The 25,164-nt window shown below is 35.5% G+C and overlaps 1 protein-coding gene across 7 annotated transcripts in view; it reads right to left on the reverse strand.

Moving 5' to 3' along the window:
- Positions 1 to 11,148: 11,148 nt before the first annotated feature.
- Positions 11,149 to 25,164, reverse strand: part of GABRB2 (gamma-aminobutyric acid type A receptor subunit beta2) — a 126,497-nt gene continuing 112,481 nt past the window's right edge. For 3 of the 7 annotated variants that reach the window (XM_039343615.1, XM_039343591.1, XM_039343643.1), the window contains 2 exons: positions 20,700 to 20,750; positions 11,149 to 17,430 (listed from right to left, as the gene is read on the reverse strand). In XM_039343615.1, coding sequence (XP_039199549.1) covers positions 17,083 to 17,430; positions 20,700 to 20,750 — 399 coding nt within the window. In that variant the 3' untranslated portion in view covers positions 11,149 to 17,082. The remainder of the gene's footprint in view (positions 17,431 to 20,699; positions 20,751 to 25,164) is intronic. The other 4 variants (XM_039343597.1, XM_039343625.1, XM_039343633.1 and 1 more) reach the window with 2 other exon arrangements.

Below are 25,164 nucleotides of genomic sequence, written 5' to 3' on the forward strand. Positions count from 1 at the left end.
TTCTTGGAGTGTCTTTAGATATGGAGGCAATGGTACATTATCCACATATGTTCTGGATGGCTGCCCTCTGTGAGGAGACTGCAGAGCAGCAGATTGGTGGGCAGAGCACCAGGAGATGATAGGATTAGCTATCTTGCTTGCACTCACAGAAGAGAATTTGTCTTGCCTTGGTTTTCCAAAAAGTCTAATATGATGGGTACATATGACATATACAATGACTATAACATTTACTTTTTTATTCACTCAGGCTGGAAATTATTTTTATGCTTTGATTTAGGGAATACTTCTTTTCTTCCAGTAAGTAGAGAACAGCATACTGGAGCTCATTTACTCCCCCTTTCCCCCCCCAATTATAAGACTTGGTCATGCAAATATCACAGGTTGTTTTTTTTACTAGTAGCTTCAAAACAAGAAAAGCAAAAATCTAGATCTCAGAAAGGATAGAAGCTGACCAGATAGCTTGTTGCCAGGGAAACAAGGCAGTGTCATATTTGTGATAGATAAATAGCTCTTTAAGAGATCATTGTCCCACAATTTCAAGATTACAAATTATTGCAACTTGCCAAAGTCCATTAGGAATATTGTAAAAACAAACTAACAAACCAGTTTGTTTTTTACACTTATTCTTCTGGATGTATATTTCATTTAGGGATCAGATATCATACTAGTATGAGAGGTGCTTTCATTTCTGCAATGAAACAGTAGCTAGTTGCTCTGTAGAATGCAGGTAGTGGGTGAGTTGCCTACTGATAAGGAAGGCAGACATAAAGTTAAGAATACTTTGAGAAGAGAAAAGAAACAGGAGGCGAGTGAGGGAAGAGGAGGAGAAAGAGGCAACTGACATTTGAACAAAACAAAGGGAGGGGAAACAAAGGAATGGAAGATGAATAATATAAAAGAATAAAAAGTACCAGTAGCCCCTGTAGTAAACTCACCAAGCATGCTATAAAAAGTTTGAAGGATGACTTTTGTTTATCTATCTCTTTAAAAAGAAAGAGTGGATTCCAATTCTTTCTGTTTACAGAACGTTACTATGAAATAAAACAGAGTCTTCAAACCTTGCCCTTTATGACTTGTGGACTTCAACTCCCAGAATTCCTTAGCCAGCATGCCTGGCTGAGGAATTCTGCGAGTTGAAGTCCACAAGTCATAAAAGGACCAAGTTTGAAGACCCCTGAAATAAAGTTTTACTGTCCATATCAACCAAACCTCTGAATAAATGTGAAAAGTAATATAATACTTTCTAAGCTACTGAACTACCAAAAAAGGGGACTGACAAAAGAGTACAGGTAGTTATCAACTTACAACTATTCATTCAGAGACTCTTTAAAATTGTGACAGTGCTAAAAAAAGCATGAAAACTCATGAACAATCATCTCTCTTCACTAACATAGTTGATCTTGAAATCATATTCAGAAACTCTTCTCCAAATGTTTCTCCTTTAGAAGGAAGATATAAAGCTATATCATCATTAGATGTGTGCAATTCACTATCAACTTCAAAAGAACTGATGTAACTCATCACAAGAGGAAGACCAGACTTTGACCTAATCGGTCCATCCAATGAAAGCATCACCACCATTACCTCTTAAGCCAAAGGGCATGGAACAGCATCTTGAAAGGAACAGAGATCTTGGAATTAGTAGGCTGTTCCTCTTGAGTATCCCAGTTTCTTGTAATTGTAAATCAATAAACATAGAGATACAGTATAACAATGATATGCAAAACCAGAGGATTCGGCTTTCTGACTAAAAAGATTTTCTACTTCTGAATATACAATGTTCTTCTCAATTAGACTCTGGAAAAACTTCCAGTTTGCTTAATATCATCCCATCTATCTCATTGGTTGTAACAATTGATAAAATCTTTTAACCTTTTCCTGTCGAATCTTAACCTGTAGAACTCCAGATTTTCACCAAATGTCAGCTCGAGAAAGCTATCATTACTTCATATCCCTCTTGTTTGGATGTCCACTGGATTTTTGAAGAGATTCTCATTTACATCATGTTAAAATTACTAGGAAGGACGAAGATTGAAAAATCATAAAAGGCAATCGACACGTTTTCTACGAGCTCCTGAAATTTTCCTTAATGTAATTCACCGCCATGTAATTTGCACGGTATGTCTTGGAGTCACGTTTGGTTATTCCTTCTGAGTCTGAGTTCTTAGACAGGAATATGCTAATGTGCATTTACTGAAACAGGCAGAAATATCTTCCCCCAAATGCATTTAATAGCTTGGTTTTGTGCTTGATTCATTTAATTAAAAATGTGTCTAAAATGCAGACAATCTAATGTTCTGGAATACAGTTAATTGTGTGATATAAAAGCAACACAAGGAAAGAAATGTCTTAAGTTCCTACAGTTAGGAAACAAGAATGTAGATATACTTGGATTTGCTGTAAGAAAAATTCCACAAATTCCATATGAAAGCATTTCTACAAGTTCTGTGAGTTCTAAAAAATTCTTCATCAGGAAAGAGAGGAGAGGGAGGAGGGAGGAAGAGGAAGAAGTTCCATGTATAGTTACAGTCCAAACAATGGAGTAGAGCAGTGATGGTGAACCTTTTAGAGACCGAGTGCCCCAAAACTGGCTCCACCCCTGCTCCACCCCCTGACCTGCCCCTGCTCCACCCCTGCCCTGCCTGCCTGCAGGGCCACTCTCCGTCTCTAGGGCCCGCCGCAGATTGCCCAGGCAGCCCAGCAGTCCCATGGCAGCCACGCCCTCTGTCTGTGCCCTGCAGCATCAACTGTGTGCGATGGAGCATGTCTACGCTTGCCTGGTTGCCATGTCCTTGGCTGTGCTGCTCTGCATGGGCCACGTTCGGGGGCAACTCTCCTCCAGGGGGGCTGCTGGTGAGGAGGGGTTTGTGGGGGGAGGCAAGGCTGGGGCAATGGCATGTGTGCCCACAGAGAGGGCTCCGAGTGCCACCTCTGGCATGCGTGCCATAGGTTTGCCACCACTGGAGTAGAGCTTGCAGGAATTCAAATTAGTTGTTGCAAGGACAGTCATCAAATAACTGTTTTTATGGTTTCCAGCATCTAAAAGTAATGGTTAGTTGGTCTTTCTCTTTTTTACTATCCAGTTGCCTTACTGATCACCACTACTAAGTTTTTTTTTTTTAACTTTAGAATCAGCTAGGGATATTTCATGTTGCAGGCCAACAAAAGATGGAACAAAAAAAAAAATCACACTAAACTAAGCAAATTCCAATTAAGAGTTGAATTCATTTATACCAGTGAACTTATAAATGATTGATTTATGCTATTGACTGTAGCATATGTGTATGGGTGGATGTTTGTAATACCAGGCAGCATATTGTAAATTTGTGGGTTGTGTTACCTGGATACATGTACTGCATATGCTTATAGCTATTTTAGTTAGCTAGGCAGATTATAAAATCTTGTCTTCAGTGTATAATATTTCCTGACAAGTTGTGTTTTGCTATACGGGAGTCCAAATTTAATGAAAACTCAGATCTAAGTATCAGTTTTAATAAATACTGATCTCTAACAGTAGTCATCTAAAAAGTGTTCTTAATTAATAAGATAGATAGTTCAAACCGGTCAGTCCTAGAAGAGATCAACCCTGACTGCTCTTTAGAAGGCCAGATCCTGAAACTGAAACTCAAATACTTTGGCCACCTAATGAGAAGGAAGGACTCACTGGAGAAGGGCCTAATGCTGGGAAAGATTGAGGGCAATAGAAGAAGGGGACGACAGAGAATAAGATGGCTGGATGGAGTCACTAAAGCAGTAGATGTGAGCTTAAATGGACTCCAGAAGATAGTAGAGGACAGGAAGACCTGGAGGAACATTGTCCATGGGGTTGTGATGGGTCAGACACAACTTCGCAATTAACAACAACAACAAGATAGTTTATAGATAACACAGTATAATAATTAAATCTATAGACAATTGTGGTGAGCCATAAAAACAGCATACCAAAAACATATCTGCACACCCAAATGCAAAAAGAAAAAAAAAAAGCCAGATGACAGTGGAATTATTCAGGGGCAAAAAAAACCCCTATGCTGAAATGAGGGACAAATGTCAGTCTAATGACATTTTCCTGTAATAATGTTAACGCTGAATTTGTCTCCTATATTAATATTTCTGTGTTTCATGTTTCACTTGTTTTTGCGCATCTACTCATTTGAAAGCACTCATAGTTCTAAAGCAAATTTAAGTTTTTATAAACATGGATATAAACAGTTTGTCTTTTGCACTTTACTCTGGAGATGACAATGAGAACATGGAAGTTGTATGACAGAAATCATAATGAACTCAGAGGCTCTCCTTTCCTTTGGAATGATATCATAGTGCAAGAAATTATTCCACTGATATATACTGCTGCAGAAGCTCCTTACTAATTTATAAGCTCCCAAAGACAATCTGCTATCATCTAATTATATATTTCTAGAAACTTCATTTAGCTGGCAAACAGCCCATTGCCTTGTTTGTCTCAAGAAGTGCAAAGTAGAGGAGACCTGATTCCATTTTTATAATGTTTGTGACATTCATAGCAATGGACTAAATAAAAAGTTTGAACTAACGCGACATAGGAGAGCCTAGTTTTAAAAAAAGAATATTTTTTAATATTTTTAAAGATCCATTTATATACTAAAATTCAATATAAAGTATATGTAAATGCAGAATGTTGGTGTCATGTCAGTTTTAGATCAGGTCTTTTGAGATAACTGTGGTTTTAACAATGGATCAATTGGAATAAATGGAATTTTGATTGTCAGTGAGATATGTTATATAAGGAAGTATTTTTATCTCATTATAGAATACTTCTAGTGTGGAGAAATGAAATTAATTGAATCGTAATTTGTCTACAAGATGTTTTGGTGTATTCTCTCCATGCTATTTCAATCATTCCTCCTCCTCCTCCCCCCCACTTTGGTTACACTGCTACTTCAGGGTTGAATGAATTCCTCTTTTTCTATCTAGCTCAGTGGTTCTCAACCTGTGGGTCGGGACCCCATTTGGGGTCGAACGACCATTTCACAGGGGTTGCCAAACAAGGCTGTCCGCCATTTTTCCCCCCTTTTCTTTGGCCACGCCCCTGGCACCTGGTGATGTATAAGTGGTTGGGGGTCACCACAACATGGGGAACTGTATTATGGGGTCACGGCATTAGAAAGGTTGAGAACTACTGATCTAGCTCATTCTTACATTTATTCTTGCATTCCTTATTTCTGTTTCTTTTTAATAATCCTACTATCAGGTTTGATCTGATCTAGGCAGCCACATTTTATTTCTTAATTCAGTTTTGACGAACTCAGGAGAGGGATGAGAGCACAAAAGGAGAACAGAAAACATAAAGAGGGAAATTTAGAAGCTCCAGTTCAATTATATCATTAGATGAACACAGTATTTAAAATTAATTTTCATCCAGTGTTATCTAATTCAGATTTTGTACTTTATAAACCATAGTTTGTAGCAAACAAATAGACTTGTGTGTAAATGTTGTTTGGGTGTGTAAATGTTGTTATACAAATAGTCCTTGTTTTATGACCTCTTGCTTAGCAACCATTCAAAATTACAATAGACCTGAAAAAGGGGACTTACAACCTGAATTTGAAGTTCTGACAGTTGGGCACTTGGCATCCTGGCCACATTTACAGCTGTTTGCAGCATCCCACATCATGTGACCACATTTTTTGACAGTTTTGCCCAAAAACAGCACTTTTGGCAAAATCTCACCCATAACAAACAATTGGTTCACTGTATGATCAGAGTGTTCACTTAATAACTACTGCAAAAAAGTCATAAAATCAGGTGAGTCACATTACTGACCCATTTTCTGACTATTATGATACATGACTGTAATGAGCAGGCTCCTATGATCGTATGTAGAGGACTACCTGCATATTATTCTCTATACTATTACTAATATGCATCATTGTTTGTTTCTTAGCTTATCAGAAAGAAGAGGGGGTCAACCTATTCTCCAAAGCACCCGAAGTCAGGACAAGAAGCAACGGATGGAAACTAATCAAGGAGAGAAGCAACCTAGAACAAAGGAGAAACTTCCTGACAGTTAGAACAATTAATCAGTGGAACAACCTGCCTCCAGAAGCGGTGAATGCTCAAACACTGGAAGTTTTTAAGAAGAGACTGGACAGCCATTTGTCTGAAATGGTATAGGGTTTCCTGCCTGAGCAAGAGTTTGGACTAGAAGACTTCCAAGATCCTTTCCAACTCTGTTATTCTGTTATTCTGTCTGTCTTAAGTCCTTCTCTCTGGAATTGTTTTTCTGTTAATGACTGATATGTAGAGCCCTTGCACTTTTCTTTCTTTTTTTTACATTATGCTCTGTTTTGTTGGGCCTCTATATTTCTTTTCCTCTCTTTTCAACTCTCTACTCCCTACGAAGGAAAAACTTCTCCTTTCTTTTGGCTGCTCTACTTGGTTTGCTGACGACTGCAGAGCTCCATAATATGCCTCAGCTTCCTTCTGCTCCTACACCTGTGTCAAGATGGCTGCTTGACTGGCAATTCTGCTGCTGAGGGAAAGGCTCAGATGGGAGGGAAAGAAGGCAGCACAGGTGCCTGCAATTATGCCAAGCACCTGCCCTTCCACATTTCCCCTTCCTTTTCCTTCCTGCCTTCTCACTTCATTTTATGTTTCCTTCTCATAATGTCTTCATTCATTTTCTTTTTCTGTTCCCCCCCCCTATCTTATGCTTTGCTTCTCCTTTAGAATTGGAAAACAGTTGGACATGGGGAGGTGGAGTACTTTCTTGTGTAGTTGGGAAAAAAAGCTTAGAATCAATTGTGCTGTTCAAAACTTCTTTCTGTTCTGGGTGGTCTAGGTGCCTTTTCTGCTTTGAAATACTTTGTAAATAGAGGGAGTGAAAGGGAATGAGCGGGAAAACAACTTTCCTATGCCATTCCTGAAGAATACTGGCTGATGTACCAAGGATGGTTTCTGTCTCTTAGAGCTATCCCTTAAATCTACCACCAGGGCTGCAAAATATGAAAGATCAGTACAGAGGTATCAAACTGCCAGTCCTCAGGCCGGATGCATCATGCCAAAACCACGCCCACCCCATTGCTGGCAATGGGGAAAAAATCGCGATATGTTGCAACACATCACCTGACGTTATGAGTTTGACACCCCTGGATCAGTAGATGGCAGCAAAGAAATATAAAGAATTCCAATTATTTGCTGCCATCTAGTGGTCACCTGGAATGTTGTCTGGCACTTTAAATTTAACATTGTCCTAATGTTCTTTGGCTGTCTCATACACTGTTGTTACTTTCTTTGTCTGGCTGTCTCAAACATGTATCAGCTACCATTCTCAATCTGAAGGTATTGAACACACATAGTAATAGTAGTAAAGTTGGAAGGAACCTTGGAGGTCATCTAGTCCAACACCCTGCTCAGGCAGGAAACCCTACACCATTTCGGACAAATGGTTGTCCAGTCTCTTCTTAAAAACTTCCAGTGTTGGAGCATTTACTGCTGCTGGAGGCAGGCGGTTCCACATGTCCAAATATATCCTGTATTCTATATATCCTATAAAACAGGGGTCTCCAACCCCCGGGATTGGGCTTCACAGTTGTAGGTGAGTGGTGGTTGAGAGAGCAAAACTGAAATCATCCCTTCCCAGTTTGTGGAAAAATGGTCTTCCACAAAACTGGTCCCTAGTGCCAAAAAGTTTGGGAACTGCTGCTATAAAGCAGAATATGTTCCATAATCTGTTTTGGAATAGATATTGTAGGACAAACAATTGGCCATGTAATCCAGGCAGGTTTTAGCATGAGTTCTCATATGTAAATCCAAAAGGGAAAAGTTAGATTGATATTTAATGTTCCATCATTTTCCCTGGAGTAAAATAGATAATTTTTAAAATTATATGCTGTTGTTGTAATTTAATAGAAAGCGGGTTTAATTATAAAATGTAATGCTGGTTGGCTTTATAGCCCACCAGATGGTAGTGTCAGTTGTTTAAAGCATAAGATTCCCACCCACTGCTTTTAATGTTCTCATAGGTCTCATAACCTGGTCTGGCATTACTTAAGACTGTTTTTTTCAGTCCCCAGATGTTCAGCAGTATATAAAATATTTAAGATGAAATCTTGCTGACGAGACAACAGGTGGCAGAGCTGGGGATGTGCAACCTGTGGTTTTTAAACATAGCTGCACTACAATTCCCAGCATCTTTCCCATTGACCATAATAAATGGCATTGCTGCAATATATATATATCAACAATCATCTGGAGAGTCACATGTTTCTAATCCAAATCTTATCCTACATTAGGAAGATTTTCCAGGGTTGTAACATCCAGTTCCTTTAATAAATTTAAGATTTATTTCATACTGATGAAGAAAATAGACAATATTAAAGGCTAGTCATGGCAAATGGGTTTTACAATAAAAGACTGGTTTTATGTTACAGGATGAAATGTTAGATTTAAACTGGTGGCAGAGATCAGTGCTTTGGCTGATCTCAGAAAAAGCTAGAAACAGTCAGACGTGATTAGTACCTTGATGAGAGAATTCAAGAAAATCATACTACCATGGACTAGACTGGGAAGTCAAAACATTCCAAGAGAAGAAAGTGACACATCTTGCCACAACATTACATGAACATGTCCATATAGTCATCAGGAATCAAGCTTGACTGAAAGGGAAATATTTCAAAGGAAGCACTTCCCTGTCCTTTGCTGTTGGCATTACAAAGTAGGCCAGACCATGAAATAGACACCATGTCTGCCTAAAACTACTTTTATAGTGATTGCCTGTAGTAACAGAATCTTACAACACCCCCTCCCTTCTTTATATATCACATGAGTTAGGGGGAATCCCTGCTTGTTTTCATCACCCTCCCCTATTATCTGGGCTTCTGCCATGTTTGCTAACTGAATGCCTCTCCTCTTTCTGTCCCCATCAAGATAATTTTCTTTATTTTCTGTAACAATGATCTCAAGGAAAATTCAGCAGAGTCATGTCGGATTAGTACTGGATGGTTTAGTAATATAGGCTAATCTGGGAAAGTAAAAAAAAGTGCAAACATCCTAATTTACAGGAATCCACCTCAGCATTGTTGCAAGAAAAGTCCATGGATCTGCCTATGAAGTCACCAAGAGTTGAATCCAATTTGAGAGAGTTTTAATTTTTTGGATTCTTGTTAAATGTTATCACGGAAATAAGACCCCCAAAACTTGTGGAACTTCTTGTCAAAGGCAAGCATAGAAGCTATTATGTTATTGTATAAGCATTATGGGTTATATTAATAATTGTTTCTTATTTTTCTGTGGTTATAACCCATTAATCTCCCATTTCTTTTCCACTAGATTCAATATTTGTCATTCTTTTTTTGATAGTCATTAGCATGAGAGTAAATTCAGCTGAGATGCATGATTGACTGTAATTTAATATTATGCTTAATCTTTCTTAATGTGATAATCCCTTTTTCTAAAAAAAAAGATAAGTAGATTCCTTTTGGTGTATCCTTAAGTTAGCAGATATACACTTACATAATTTTCATATGGAGAGAAAAGAAAGAAAAGCAATATGGAATATGCACCAATTATTTATTTGTATTTTGTGATTGGACATTTGATTTGGAAATCTGATTTTATGTGGTGCTCGGACACTTTTGCCAATCCTAGTGCATGTTATTTCTTTCCTATCCTAATTTATTTTTCCATATGATTAAATTTCAAATGATAAATAATTCTGGGCTTTTGTTCAAGATGACATTACTCTGTGTCACATGTTAGGACTCTGGGAACCAGACAAAAATCTAATTTTGATTTAATTGAGAATCAAACTTATTTCAAAATGATCCAGTTTAGATTTTACATGAGGCAAGAAAGTGATAGGCCAGAGTTTGATTTTTTTTAATGAGGAAATCCATCCAGTGTCCCTTACATTAGAGTCAGTCACCTTATGTACCTACCTACAGTTCTGTGAAAAAGTATTTATTCTTTTTGAATTTTCTGGATTTCTGCATACCTGTGCTACCAAGCTACAAATGATGAATAAGGGAAGTCCCACCAGAGTTTGATGCTTGTTTCATTTATTTCATAAAAAAGTTATCCAACATGTAAATGCCAATGTGAAAAAAAAAACTAATGGTTTTTCGTATCAGATTCTTTCTGTGGTTGTTCTATTTTTATTCTAATTTCTTTCACTTCTTTCTGCTCCATGTCCATTCCCTTCCCCCCAAAATCCACTATTAAAAAAACATAAGACTCATATTCAAAAACTTTCATCATCCTTCTTTTCTACACTGATTGTGTCTTTCTTCATATTGAACCAAATCAATCATACTTTTAGATTTATATTCATTCCTTTAGCATATGCATTTATGAATACAGGTTTGAGTACATATTTGAAACAGATCTTTGTGTAAGCACAGACCATCACCAGTCTCATTTATTCCTGGGTTTCCAAATGGCCCAGTTCTTATGTTTATATTCACTCATCTCATTCCTTTCCATCTCTTTGTCTTGCAGAATATTTTTTTCCATGGGTCGCCTTCATTCAAAATGTGCATTTTCCCCAAAAATAATTTCTATTTTTTCCATTATCATTCTGGCAGTAACCTCTGAAATTCTGCTTTCATACTCACCCATATGTCATAGTCATCATGATCTGATGGTCACAGAAACATTTATCTGCTATTCCTCATGGCTTTGGTCAGTTAAGGTTTTCACATAACACTTTTTATAATACAGAGAAGATACATAGCAAGTTACCACTTTTAGTCATGCCATATGCAGCAGTCCTTACTAATGATAAGGACTATCAATCAGTTTGGGTACATTTGCACCACTTTGCCATAAGGGTAGCCAAAATCTTTTCAAGCATGCCTACACCATTCTACACAAACCAGACTCTCTCCTAACCCCTTACCAGCCACCATACTGTTATCCTTAAATGTATATGCATGGGTAAAATCTCCATGAAAGCTGCATTGCATGACATTGCATATATAGAAGAGAATCAACAAATGTACTATTTTGGCCTTTTACTTGTGTGGGAAAAAAAATAAAAAAATAAGCTCTTCCCCCCAAAAACAGACCCAACACACCACTTTTGATTTTGCAGCAACAGGGTGATTTTCCCCCCAGCCATCATGTAAAGATTATGTTTTATAAATATAAATAATAATAAAAATAAATAGATTCTTTTATATTTCCTTTATTTATATTTTTTTAGTTTAAGAATTACACACTAGCCAACATTATTATATATTTACATGCTGAAACTGGCTGTAATAAGTTTAGTTTCAAGAAAATATCTCTTATGTGCTATTCAATTTACAATAATCATTTGACTACCTCTATTATTCCAGAGGTTAGCAGTCCTTCTGAGAAAAAACATGATGCAATGTTATCCACTAATATTTTGCATTTTCTAGCCATTGGAAAATGTGCATTATGTGCATATTAGAAAGGCTACAAGGTCATTAGTAAGTCTCATGGTTACTACATTATGGAGTAAATAGTACTAGGTTAAAAAAAGAGGAAGAGAAGGATGCAAAGACAGTACTAACAGAATCATTTAAACACCCATGCAAATTAAAATTGTGAAATCTCAAAACATGGTAAACTATGATAGAGTTCTTAGATGTTTTAAATGCTTGCATGAACTAAAACTATATGGTGGATCTTAAATGTATTCCCTGGTGAATCTTTCAGTGGCACTAACAATGCAAACATATATAATGCTGCTAAATTTGAATTTAGAAGAAATTGAATTTAACTGTAGCTATTTGGAGTTAAGACTTAAAATAATAACCTTAATATAGATTCATTATCAAAATACTTAAATAATTTGACACACAAAAATGTGTTGCATATAACCTGCAAAGTTAATCTACTCCACTTTATCATGAATTAATTAACTTGGATTATAAATGCCATTGGTAAAGGCTATAACATGGTCTCTTGAACATTTCCTAGTGCATTTTTGTTAAACTTTACCTTTGGTGTTAAGCAATATCTTGATAGAGTTCCCTTTAAATATATTTCTTTCGCATTGGGTGGATTGAGTTAGGCTGGAAAGGAACAGAATGCTAAACAATGACAGACAAATTTCTTTGTACCAGTCTCTAAAAGACAAGGAATGTGCATGATGTCTTTCTGAGAATAATATTACACTCATGAAAAAAATCATAGTTCCTTTAACTCCTTAAATCTGTATTATATCTTTTTCACTTCCTGGAAGAGAAAATCATCAGTATTATTACTGTGTCTGGATAAAAGGCTGTCACTGTGGCCCAAACTATAGAAAATTTCTTTGTTTCTCAACCTGAACAACTTTTAAGATGGGGGCTTTCAGCTTCCAGAATTTCCCAGCCAGCATGGGTGGCTGAGGAATTCTGGAAGTTAAAGGTCACATATCTTAAAGGTTACTGAGGTTAAGTAGTAATATTTTATTAAGGACTCATGGTACACTAGACAGACTACTCTCTAACTAGAAGTATGGTCTCTTTAAGTCACTTGATAACTCCAACTTTCTCCAGGAGTTCCTTTAAGTCACATTCCCTAGTTAATGGCAATTCTGAAGTCCTTTCAGAATTGCAGACTTAGTATTAATGGAAATCAAAATAGGCTCATGAAAAACCAGGGCCGCAATTCTAAAACTACATGTAGCTCCAATTTTCCCAAGAAGCTCTGCAGAATTAGCAGTTGCCTTATTCATTTCAATATCAGACACCATCCCAACGAAAATATGGAGTTGACTCCCTCTAACTTGCAGTGCTTCAGAGATGCTAGTGTAAAAAGCACACCTGCAGATCTATTCTGAAGTATCCACATGCCCCTGAATCTCCATGTGCACCAAAGTCAATGGATAATGGCACTCATTAAGGATTTTTATCGGTTCTTTCTCCTCCCCGCTTAGAATTGAACTGGTTACATTGATACTGACTGAATAATATGCCAATCTTATTAAGTATTTGTATATTTTGATATTGTCCTCTGAAATCCAAGTCTTATGCAAAAGGGTGTTTAAATTGTTCTGCTAGAAAGCTGCAATTACTGTACTTAGTTTTTTTTAAAAAATCATTGAACAATTACTCTTTTTATTGACATTTCATTTACAGCTTATTTAAATATTTACATTTTAGGACACTAACCTAAACCATAAATAGAATCAACTTTTTGCCTTACATTAAAGTACAAATTAGAAGTTAAAAATGTTAAGAAATCTGATAATATTTACAGTTTTGTTTTTTTTAAATTACGATTGCTCACATTGTATGACCTATGTACAAATAGCAAAATGTTATGATCACTATTTTTAAACTATTGTACCTGAACCCTCTTATCTTTTTTCTCCCCAGAGAAATATGTCATAGTTTTGCTTTTTCTATCTAGGTATTAGGACTTTTTAAAAAGTTAGTAGAGATGTTTTCATTGAAAAAAAAAAAGAAATAGACAAACAATGTGAGAGTTAGTCTCTGCTGAGATGGTAGAAGATATAGTACTATCGCAATATCCACTGTGAAATGCTTCATAAGAATTATACGCATTGATCTGCTGATATAGAAATCTCCAGTTACCCTGTATAGTAAGATTTTAAATACATTAATAATTTATGTTCTCAAAAAATATTCACATATTGGTTGACTATAGAAACACAACTGTTATTAGCTTATTCCTTTTGAAATACCAATGCAAGATTCTAGCTCAAACCCAAACAATTATGAGCAGCAGAGGCTGAAGGTCTGCAATGCTAATTAAAAAGGAAGTTGGACTGGACAGGATGGCGATGTCTCTAGCTCAGCCCTGATCTTTCTCTCAGGAGGATAAAATAGAGACCATTTCTCTAACAACTCAATCCTTGTGTCTTTTCCTTTCTTTACATCTGCTGGTGGCATCTCAAATTACCTCTCATCTTTCAAGTGTGGTCATCCTATTAAGAATGGGCAGGGGGCTTCTTTAACATCCCTCCATAGCATCAAACAGATGTAACAGAAAATGTAAATGTGGTCCTGTAGTTTTATTGTGGCTGCAAACGCTTTCAGGAAATTGGAATTTGAAATGTCCCATCAATATAAAAGAGACACCAGTGTCAGAAGCTGCAAATATTGGAACAATCTTCTCCCTCACCTTACTCAGCAACCTGCCCACCCAGTTTACAGATCAATGTGCTCATATCCATTTCTATGCACAAACTGGTTTCATTAGATTAGGAGACTGTAAAAATTCATACGTATGTGTGTGTATGTCTATGCATGTGTAGTTACACACACATAAGATATAAACACATATATGTGTATACATTCAAGAATATATATAAACATGTGGAAATATGTCTTTATTTGTATCATATATGTAGATAATGGTCTGAGTTTGGCTTACTTAAATTAATTTCACTAAGTGGGAAATTGAAATATAAGCTTAATTTAAAAGAAAGAAAGAAAGAAAATGTATATTTTACCTAGCAGGATCATTTTCCTAGATATATTTAGCTGGCTAGCAATATGTATTTGCTCTCATGTTATCTATGCATTGTGCTTTTGTCTGGCTGATTTTATATATTAGAATGTAAAATTTCCCAGGTGTGTCTTTCAATACTATTATTCAAACTTTGCTGAAAGTATTCAGAATGAAATTACTTGGTTCTTTCTTCCTAGTCATTTAAACTACCATGTCTATAAAAACATAGCTTTCCTTAGACAAACATAAATATGGCACATGAGTTTTAGTTGGAAAATGCATATTAAACTTAGTAGCAGTCATATACAGAACATATTTACAGAGCATTAATCTGAAAGATATGGTTAAAACTGTGCCATATTATATCGTTGTAATTTTGTGGTGAACTTAATATATGAAGAAAAAACACCTTAATTGCTGGCTAGTATGCATCCAAAACCTGAAAAAAAGTAATAATTAAAGGAATAATTATTAGGCAAAACATGGCTCTAAACAAAACAAAATTAGAGTATATTTCAGATAAATACAACGGTAATAGCTTAGTTCAATGTCCTTTGTGAAGTAAACTGTATAATGTTTTTTTAATCTCTACCACATGCTGGTATTGGAGGAGATAAACCTTTTTTTGTGTTATCTTAGATCTCCATTTGCCAACCTCACTTTAAATCTCATTTTAATTTAAGTTACTCGTATGTCTTTGAATTAATTTATTCAGAAATGTGATTTCTCATTTACTCCTGAAAGCATCTTCTACTTAATAACATAAATGACCTCATGGAGATGAATATGTACTTTCTTTTTTAGCCCCCAGGGTAAAATTCACCCTCTCCTTGGAAAGATTAGAAAATATTATGGCTTGTACTATAAACTTCAGCTATGGTAAAGTGCAGTTTTAGAAGCTGATTCTGTAGTTTTTCTAAGGCTGGCTTGTTGAACCAATCTGAGAAGAAGAAAAAAAAAAAGGATAGAAGGGATTCTCTTTTTTTTAATGTCTAAAAATCCCTTGGTTGATAGTTTTCACATTTTGGTTTTTATAAAATTAATGGGCAATTTCAGCAAAAGAAAAAAAATAACATAACACATGAATGTAGCAAAACACATCTTATTTGTTCCAAAAGATGTTTTAGAAGGGGGTGTTCTAAAACACTGTCCATCTGATGGAAAAAAAAAAACATGACAAAAAAAAAAGTGTGCGACTCAGTGCTGTTGTGCCTGAGTCACAATACCAGTCTTTTCACAAACTGTGAAGTTCATAATTCAACCAAGTATGCTTGCAAAGAGCCTAGGAAGCTTAATTTTAAAGTATATTACAAAGAAATAAAGAATCCTTTGTGCTACGGAAACTATTAGCTGGAAGCAATATATACATACATACAAAAAAGAAACATGATAAAAAGAATATGGAACATTTCTAGTTCCAAAGGATACTCATTCCCAACTATGATAATGCATTTATTTCCTGAAACAGGTTGATCTTCTGTTCCAGGAGGACACGGCTACCTTATATGAATTTCATGTAAATTCTACTGAATTGATTGGACAATATACATGAACCAAGAGAGCGTAATTGTAAAATACTTATGTGAGGAAAAAAAATTAATGAAAATCATTCAGTCCCTTCAGCTGGAAAATATATGAGTAGCTCTCCCCCATTCATTGTCCTCTCTTAAAAAAAGTTCTAAAACTGAATGGAAAGTATTGAGTGAAGACGATGATCCAGTTCCTTTCAATAAGCTTACTTTTTTGACGGGTCTGTTTGCATATCTAAATAAATATGTGAACTATAAAATGTATGATCTACTCAATTGTTTTCAAATAGAAGGGAAATACAACCCCAAATTATAATTTAGGAAATATTTTGTTGATCAAGATTTGTAATTTGCATGATATTTGATCCTTGTGTTTGACAACATTTGGCACGTCTTTCTCTGTTCCAGAAGAAAGTACAAAGCACTGAGAAAAAACTACCTATGAAGTAATTGCCGGCCCACTCTCATTTGGCACTAATACATAGAAGGCTCCTAGATATTACATTTAATGGTGCACAGTTGGACATATTGGCCATCTCCAAAATAGCTCTATGGTTCACACAATGGTAATTGATATGCTGACTTAAATACTTCCCAATTATGTGTAATTTGCTTTCATATTTTCCAAAAAGAATTCTTAATTCAGTCAACAGCTTGATACATGTCTTCATAATATGATGGCAGGCATTATGACTCACTGTAGCTTCAAATTAAAATAAAAAGGTAAAATATGAACATGATGTTGATTTTGATATAATATGACCGTACTCTTTTCATTCAAATAATGCTCTTTAACCCAGATGAGTCTAGAAGAAGAAGTTCAAACCTAACTTTTTAGCTTCCCCTTTCAGTATCATCCAAAAATGAAGAGACCACGTTTCAGGTCTGCCTCCAAACATCAAATGCAATTATATCTTTAAAAGCCAGATTGTGTACATTTGTACTGTAACTTGATAGGCTTCACAGTTGTGCAAAATAAATCCAAACATTACTGAACAGGTTATAGAGTGGGCCAGCAAATAAGGTGTTTTAAAATAACTTGTCCTGAATAGATTTTGTTCTTCCTAAGTCCCACATTTGGCTGTACAATCAATTTTGAAGAGAAATCCAGTTCTTGATATTTGTGTGGCTTTCTTTGTTTTTAGTTCACATAGTAAAGCCAATAGACAATATTGAAGAAAGAAAAAACAACCGGGAAGAATATGCGTGACCATCGATCTATGGCATTTACATCAGTCAAGTCAGGGATAGTAATTTTCAACTGAGAAGCACGTCTCCTTAACCGGCTTTTCTTTTGGGCCACGTGCCGTTCCAGAGCATTACGGCCAAAGCTGTGTCTTGGTAAGCCAGCCTTCCGATACTGGATACTTGAGGTATCATAGGCCAGCATCGTGCTTCTAGGGTCCCCGAGCCCTATAACAGCTTCAGAGGCAGCCATCTCATTTTTAATTTCAAGCGTGCTCAACAAAATGTTCTCATGTGGGTCCATCTGTAAAAACAGAAGAAATTGTCTTAATGTGTGAAATCAGTTACCAAACTCCACTAATTAATAAAAGACTGGATCTAAGCCATTAAACAGTGCTGATAAAAAGAGAAGCATACAAAGCAGGGCTATGCGGTGCTTCAGATTTGAAATCCACTAATGCTTTGACGCATTAAACATTCAGTTTCTATTTCCTTAAAATAGCTACATCCTTTCTTGAGACAGCAGAATTGCCATGCAATTCCAGGAAAAGATGTGCTCCATTTAAGAGGTTTTAGACAAGAGAAAATGTGTGTCTCATAGTTTCCAAAGTCCCTTTTGCTTTCAAATCTGAAGCACTGCGTAGTCCAAATACGAACACAGGCTGGTAAATTATTTTTTTTTATAGCTCAGGCAAATAGATTATATGACACATTTCACTACCTTTATCTGGCTACTGAATCTCAGAAATTTATAGTTTTGCTACTGTTAGCTACATTTAATTCTGAACATCTTAACAGTATTTTTAATGAGCTCAAGAATAATGTAGCATGAGATAGTTAGGTATTCGCCTGCTTTCCTCAAGATGTTTGTTATATTTATTCTGTTGTTTGGATGCAGGGCTAACTCCATTGAAAATACTTTTGAAATATGCAATTGGGTGGATGTGGGCTTACAATGCTCACTTTGGTATAAAAGATCATTAATTTTTCATTGCCAGAGAAACACTCTTTTTTGTTTAGACTGGTGTCATCAAGTTATATTACTGTGGATATCATTGGGAAGAAAATAGAAAAAAAATCAATCCTGGATCATCTTACCAATGCAATGACTAGGCAGAGCATTTAGCTGTAATTCAGAAACCAAAATAACCAGGCATTTATTTTACAGTAAAATCATATTAAAATTTAATATTCTTTTTAAAGTATTTTTAATTAAGAGACAAGCTAGTTTGATGTAACGGTTAAGGCATCAGGCTAGAAATTAGGAGATCATGAGTTCTGGTCCTGGGCTTACACAAAGGCCAGCTGGGTGACCAGTCACTTTCCTTTAGCCCTAGGATGGAGGCAATGGCAAACCCCACTTCTGAAAAACCTTGCTAAGAAAACTGCAGACACTTGTCCAGGCAGTCTCCGAGAATCAGATACGATTAACGGGGGGGGGGGGGAGTGAGGACAGGATTATCGATGTTTCAAATGTCGTGTTTCTTGCAAATGCTACTCTCAGCTATTCAAAACTAAATACGGGTTATACGGGTTATGCTTTCATTGTCTGTGAGTTATTGCTTAAAAATAGCATCAGTCTTTATCCATGTTAGGAAAAATTGTATTCTTAGTATATAATCATTTGATTTCTGATTATCTGAGCTTTAAATGTAGTTTTTGAGTTAAGTATATTAAATTTAATGTTGAGACCCTGAGTATCAGTTTAGAATAGTCTAAATAGTCACACACATCTCAATCAGTTATGCATCACAATGACAATGCTGTGCATCACCAGTGCTTTGTTTTTAAAAGGAAGTACGTTGGGAAGACACATGGATGAAGGGACGTATGCTTGAAAAAAAAAAATATTCTGATCCATATTCCTGGCAAATTTGTAAACCATTTTTCAGAGTGCAACCTGAAAACTTTAGGTCTGCAATTGGTTTGGTAATAGATGAATGTGTCAACCTGTCTACTGCCGTAGGAGACAGTGGCATAATTGCTTTATATCAGGGTCCACAAAAGACATAAGCATTGCATCAGTCTCTCAGAAATATTCAAACAAACAGTACTATGTATTGTGAATTTTACAGACATTGTTTCATGCATTTGCAGAGAATGTGTACATTATTATTATTATTGCGTTAAATATGACATTGTCAATTATTGAATTGAATTTGATAATTCTGGTCAGAATGTCTGGGGCTGTTCCTTTATCATTTCCTATGAAACAAACATATTGATAACCAAGCATATCATGTCTGCATTCCCTTAAGAAATGTATATGCATAAGCATAGCCAAGTCATTTTTCAAGACATTACCACTTCATCCTTGAAACCAAAAGTCAGCTAGCCACTCCCCAAAAGAGGTAAATGGGTAGGGATGATAATATTTTCACAGTACAGACAAATGTGCCCAGTATTTCCATGTGCATTTCATGGAACTAAACACTGAAGAATTCACCATTTGCCAAATGGTAAATTATTTACGGTTTAAGTCATTATATTGAAACAGTTTAAAAGGAAGAAAGTTAACTCTGGGATACAGTTGTGAAATAAATAACATAGTCACTGATATCAGAAATCATAAAAGAGGAGCATTGGTTAATTCGGGGAAGAGTGGTTGTATGGAGTGAATCATACAAGCAGGGTGGGCAAGCTTTCTAAAAGTTTATTTTTTATTTTTTAATTTCCAGTCAGCATCCAAACCCTTTAACCAATCTCCAGCCTTCTTTAGATCTCATAGTTAATACAGTGTGAATAATAAGCTGACATATATTTAAATAATTTAGAAGAAAAAGAAAATTGTTTTCAGAATATGTCATTTTGTATGTTTCATATTTTATTCTTGTAATCACTTTTTTGGTAATCAGACATTTGTCAGAAGACACTATTATTTAAGAAGGCTGGAGATATCTACTTCTTTTCTAAAAACACACTGGAAATCATTTACTAGCAGAAAATTAGTAATGGATGAGCCTCCACAGGGAGATAGAGATTTTGTATTTCTCTTTATAAACATTAAACAGATATCAATTTTCTAAAATAAGAAATAAATTCAATTGATGAAAAGCAAATTGAACTAATTTTTGAAGTTGATCTGTGTTTTTGATTAGGAAAGCAATGTTGAGTTTCAGAACAACAGAATAGGTTCACCCATTTCTAATGAAAATGTATGCTTGTAACAAAAGAAAAGCTTACAATACAACAGTGAAACACATTTATTCTGCAGGCGCTTTTCATCCAGAAGGATCCCAAAGCGTTTTACAGACTTTAGAAAGCAACATCACTTCACCAAGTGCAGTCATCTGAGGCAAAAATGTGGGAGCTATATAACATTGCCAAACAATACAGTGTAGTTCATTATAGGAAATGAAGAATGCATTGTCAATTAGACCTAGGTTGTGATTGGGTAAATGATGTGGAGATGATTCAAAAGAATGAACACCCTTTGCAATTCAACCAAAGTTGGACAAGATTTTGGCATGAAGATGCCAGGTCACAAACAATGTGCCATTGGTCTGTAATGAGTTCAAGCCCTCAGTTTTACATCCCTAAGGATAAAACCATTAAGAAAGCAATAAAATATACCTTTGTTGAATACATTTCTGGACAATGATATGTGCCAATTATTCTTCTGTCCTGTAAGTTAATAAATCAAAACCAGTTTCCTTAGAAAAAAATCAGCTGTTAGTTTTCATTAAAAATTAATGCACTATAGGCTATTATTGTAAACTATGCACACTAATTAAAAGCACAGGGCAGTGTGAGCCAACAAGCAGCAGAAGTACTGTAGGTCCTTATTTTAGAAATGCTGTTGTTGTCTTAGCCCTGACACTATGGACAACATGTATTTGCAATGGAAGTAAATATAAGTGAGCATATATATGCATGTATACACATGCACACATATATATCCAAACTGGTAGGCATTGAAACTACCCCAACCCTCAACATATGAATTGAAATGACGTGAAAATAACATTAAGAAGGGGCTTAAGGATTATACAGCAATAAGACACAAACTTTAGATGTAGCATAGGATAATTCCATAGGAAGAAAGCTGAAAAGATAAACATGGATGAATGGAAAAAACAAAATATAAAATGAATACTATATTAATACTCAAATTAGTAATCATGGAAGCATCTTATAATTACCTTAAATCATTATATGGCAAATAGCACAATGGAATTTACAGACAGACCAAAAATCAACTTGTAAAATTGTACAGTACCCTGAGATACTGCTGATATTTTTCTTTATATACTTACTTGGAAAGGCAATTCCAATGAGTTCCTAGAAACTCCAAAATGATGGCTATCTAAAGGAGTTGCATGTAACATTTTAATATATCAATGAGATGAGATCTAATATCTGAAAGTATGTTCATTGATAACAAAGGGAAGTAATTATTTTTCTCTGGGAGTAATTTTACATAGGCTATTACTTCCTGCCTGGCTGAAATTTCTGCACTGTTCACTTTCTTCTTTAATATCAAATATGCACTACATAACTAGCATGCTAAGATATGTGAGTTGTACAGTTTTGTTGCTTGCAAAGCATAGGCTGAAAAGTCAAACCATTCACAGAAGTTCATCCTGATTTTTATATTAAACGGAACAATAAAACATTGTGTGGGAGTAATATTTAAATTGTCTATACTCCAATTCTGAGGTCCCCAACCTTTTGGACACTGGTTATGTGGAGAGAGTTTTTCCTGCAGATGGGGCTTTGCTTGTTTGTGCGGCCCGGTTGCTGGGCGTTGGGGACCTCTGCTCTAATTCAAAGTAATAGAGGCCTTAACTCCCAAGTTGTTATAAAGCAGGGGTGTCAAACTCGCAACATCAATGGGGTGGGCGCGGTTTCGGCATGATGCATCCAGCCCATGGGCCGGCAGTTTGACACCCCTGTTATAGAGTATAACTGAAGGTGTTAGTTAATTGTAAATATGTAGCTCAAGGTGTGGGTATCTATAATGTTATCTATTACAGGGAATAGATAACTGTGTAATATCTTGCCCTTTGAGACCTTCTAGCCTTGCAGAAGCTGGTAAAGATCTGTCTGCTCTAGAAGGCCTGGGGACCTGAATTATTATCACTAAACATGGTAATATGTTTTAGCATAATGTTATATAATACAAAAATTTTAATTATATTTATATGTATTCTATCTTTCTTGCTGTTGCCTTCCTACCTTTAAAAAAAAAACCTTCCTGCATGCCTTCTTTTCTTTTTTTTAAAGATTCTAAGCTCATTTACTAAATACTACTTTGTTTGTCCTGGCTTTCTGAACAATTCTAGAACTGGCAGCTAGAGACCATTAGAATCAAAACAACTTTTGTATTCCTTTTTTTTTACATCAGCTCAGCCATTATTGTCAGATAATTTATTGCAATATCCTTTTATGCATTACTTTACAGATTTTTGCCCTATCTTTTACATAATTTAAATACATTTTGAAATAAAACTTAAACATTTAAAGTCCAATTGTATCCCCAAATTTGCATTCATAGATGTATTATCTAATTACCCTTTATTATTTGTAAAAAGATAGCTGAAAAATAAATCTAGTTTTGATAAATAAAGCAGAGTGAATTAGCCCTGTCTGAATGTCTACCTTTTCCTTTTGATTGCAGAGCAGATGCAGATATAATGAATCATGTCAAAACTTCTATTTTAAACACCATAATAGGCATCTACTTTAAACCAAAATAATGAAACAAAATGTATCCCATTGTCATAATGTAAGCCCTGGCTGTTTGTACTTATGTCTTCACTTCAGAAACAAGTATAAAAGTCACAGGGCATGTGTTGAAATTTATTGCCACCTCTTTCCCCCATGTCTTGTGCACTACTTATTAACATCATACATAAGTATGCCTCTTTCATAGTATTCTTTCTACTGATATAATACTCTATTAGGGTAACTATTTCTTTATTTGATTTATTAAAACTGCTCAACTCAAAAACAATATGTCCAATGTGTATGTTAAAGCTCTATTAAAAACACATGACTGTTGAAACTAAAATAGCACTCCCCAACATGTAAAAAAGGACTTGACAGGGATTCCACAGAGATCATAAGCCTAGGTCTGGGAACTGAATCAAGTCTCAAGAGACTTGTGGAGAGTGGGATCTGTGTATATCTCCAGACAGATGCTATTCCAGAGGGTAGGGCAATTTTTAGAATCATTCTCATTGGAAATATATTTATGTTCTTTCTAATAGGCATAATCAAAACAGCTTGGAGTGCAGCCAAGCAAACCCAATGACTGTTCTATTCTCCTAACATTTGAATTGCTGTTCCTGTTTAACTGTATATGACTTGGCTTTGCCATAACAACTAATAACAACTAAATTGACTACAGTTCCATAAGAGAAGGAGCTACACACACACACACACACACACACACACACACACACACACACACACACAAATGTGCATGCATGAACATACAGACACTGAAAGGTTTGTGCAAAAAACATTCTTGAAGACATTCTTGGGTCCAGTAGGCTCTTTCAGAAAGGCAATTGTATCATGATTCATTTCAAAGATCCTCCTGTAGATCACTATGCCACAATTCTACTAGAACAAATGCTAGACTGGTTGCTTAAAAAACGAGGTGATCAAGTGCAGAAGGAGTTAAACAGGTACTTAGATATGGGTCCTGAAATTTGACCATAGCCAAGATATAGAAGACATTATTGACCTTACTTCCAAAGAGCCTGAATCTCTAAATAGAACTTTGCCGTGTTTTCTCAACTTTTGAATTAGGAATACTTTTAAAATCAAATTATTTTGAATCTGAAACATGTTTTCAGCATGTACCCCATTCTTATTTTAAGTATTTGAAGAGTGTAAAATTCTCAGAATAGCAACATTTTACACTTGAAGCAGCTGTTTCCCACTCAAAACAGACTGTTTTGAACTCAACATTTTGATCCAAAACATTTGTATTTTGTATGTAAATGTAGGCTAAAAAAAAATATCCTCAGAGATAAAATATGTTGCCTGAGAGTGCTGCTCATGGCAAGAAGTATTTTATTTTCCAAATGTACTGGAAGATAAACTTTCTGATTATGTAAAAGGACTGTTATACCTTAGACACTGTATGTGAATATCCTAGGACAGTGTTTCTCAATTGAGGCTGAGAAATTCTGGGAGTTGAAGTCCACGCCTCTTAAAAGTTGCTGAGGTTGAGAAATAATGTCTTAGATAGAATGAAGTGAAAATGGAATTCTGAGATCATTCTGATACATAAAAAGTCTTGCACAGCTGATTTGACTTCTTTGGTGATGTCACCAGGATTACTGTTGCAGAAATACAGTGAAGTTAGCATCTACATTTTCTGGAACAGTCTACAGGTTGCTACTGTATCAATCACTTTATATTAGGTTGACTCAGCCTTCCATCCTTCCGGGGTAGGTAAAATGAGGACCCAGATTGTTGGGGGCAATGTAAATATATATATATACATTGCTTACTGGTGTACACGGCTTAGAGAGTGTTTGCACTTAAAATGGTATATAAGTCTCATAAATAAATAAATAAACGAATAAATAAATGAATAAATAAATAAATAGTTTTACCACATTCTTACATAAAGCTAAGGGAAAAAAAAGCAAACAATGCTATTCAGGAAACTGATGGTTCAAAGCAAATTCTTATATAACAGTGATATATAATGATCAATAATATTTTTAGGTTGGTTTTTTGCATTATTAAGACTGCAAATTCAGTGTGAGCAGCATGGAATAAATCAAATTCATTTATTAAATAATATTTTTACTTCTATAACCAATCTTAACTTCTATGTTATTTTTTTGAACCATGTAGATCAGAGGTCTTCAAACTTGGCCCTTTTATGACTTGTGGACTTCAACTCCCAGAATTCCTCAGCTAGGATGTCTACAAGTCATAAAAGGGCCAAGTTTGAAGACACCTGACGTAGATCAATTTCTACATGATTAATTAATTAAAAATTAATTTTTTTCTTGGGAATTTATCTTTTTTTTTTAAGAATTGTTAGAAACAGAAGAAATTCTGTTCTGGA

Source organism: Crotalus tigris, unplaced genomic scaffold (assembly GCF_016545835.1).
Source record: "Crotalus tigris isolate CLP2741 ecotype Arizona unplaced genomic scaffold, ASM1654583v1 scf7180000017551.9496454, whole genome shotgun sequence".
Classification (NCBI taxonomy): Eukaryota; Metazoa; Chordata; class Lepidosauria; order Squamata; family Viperidae; genus Crotalus; species Crotalus tigris.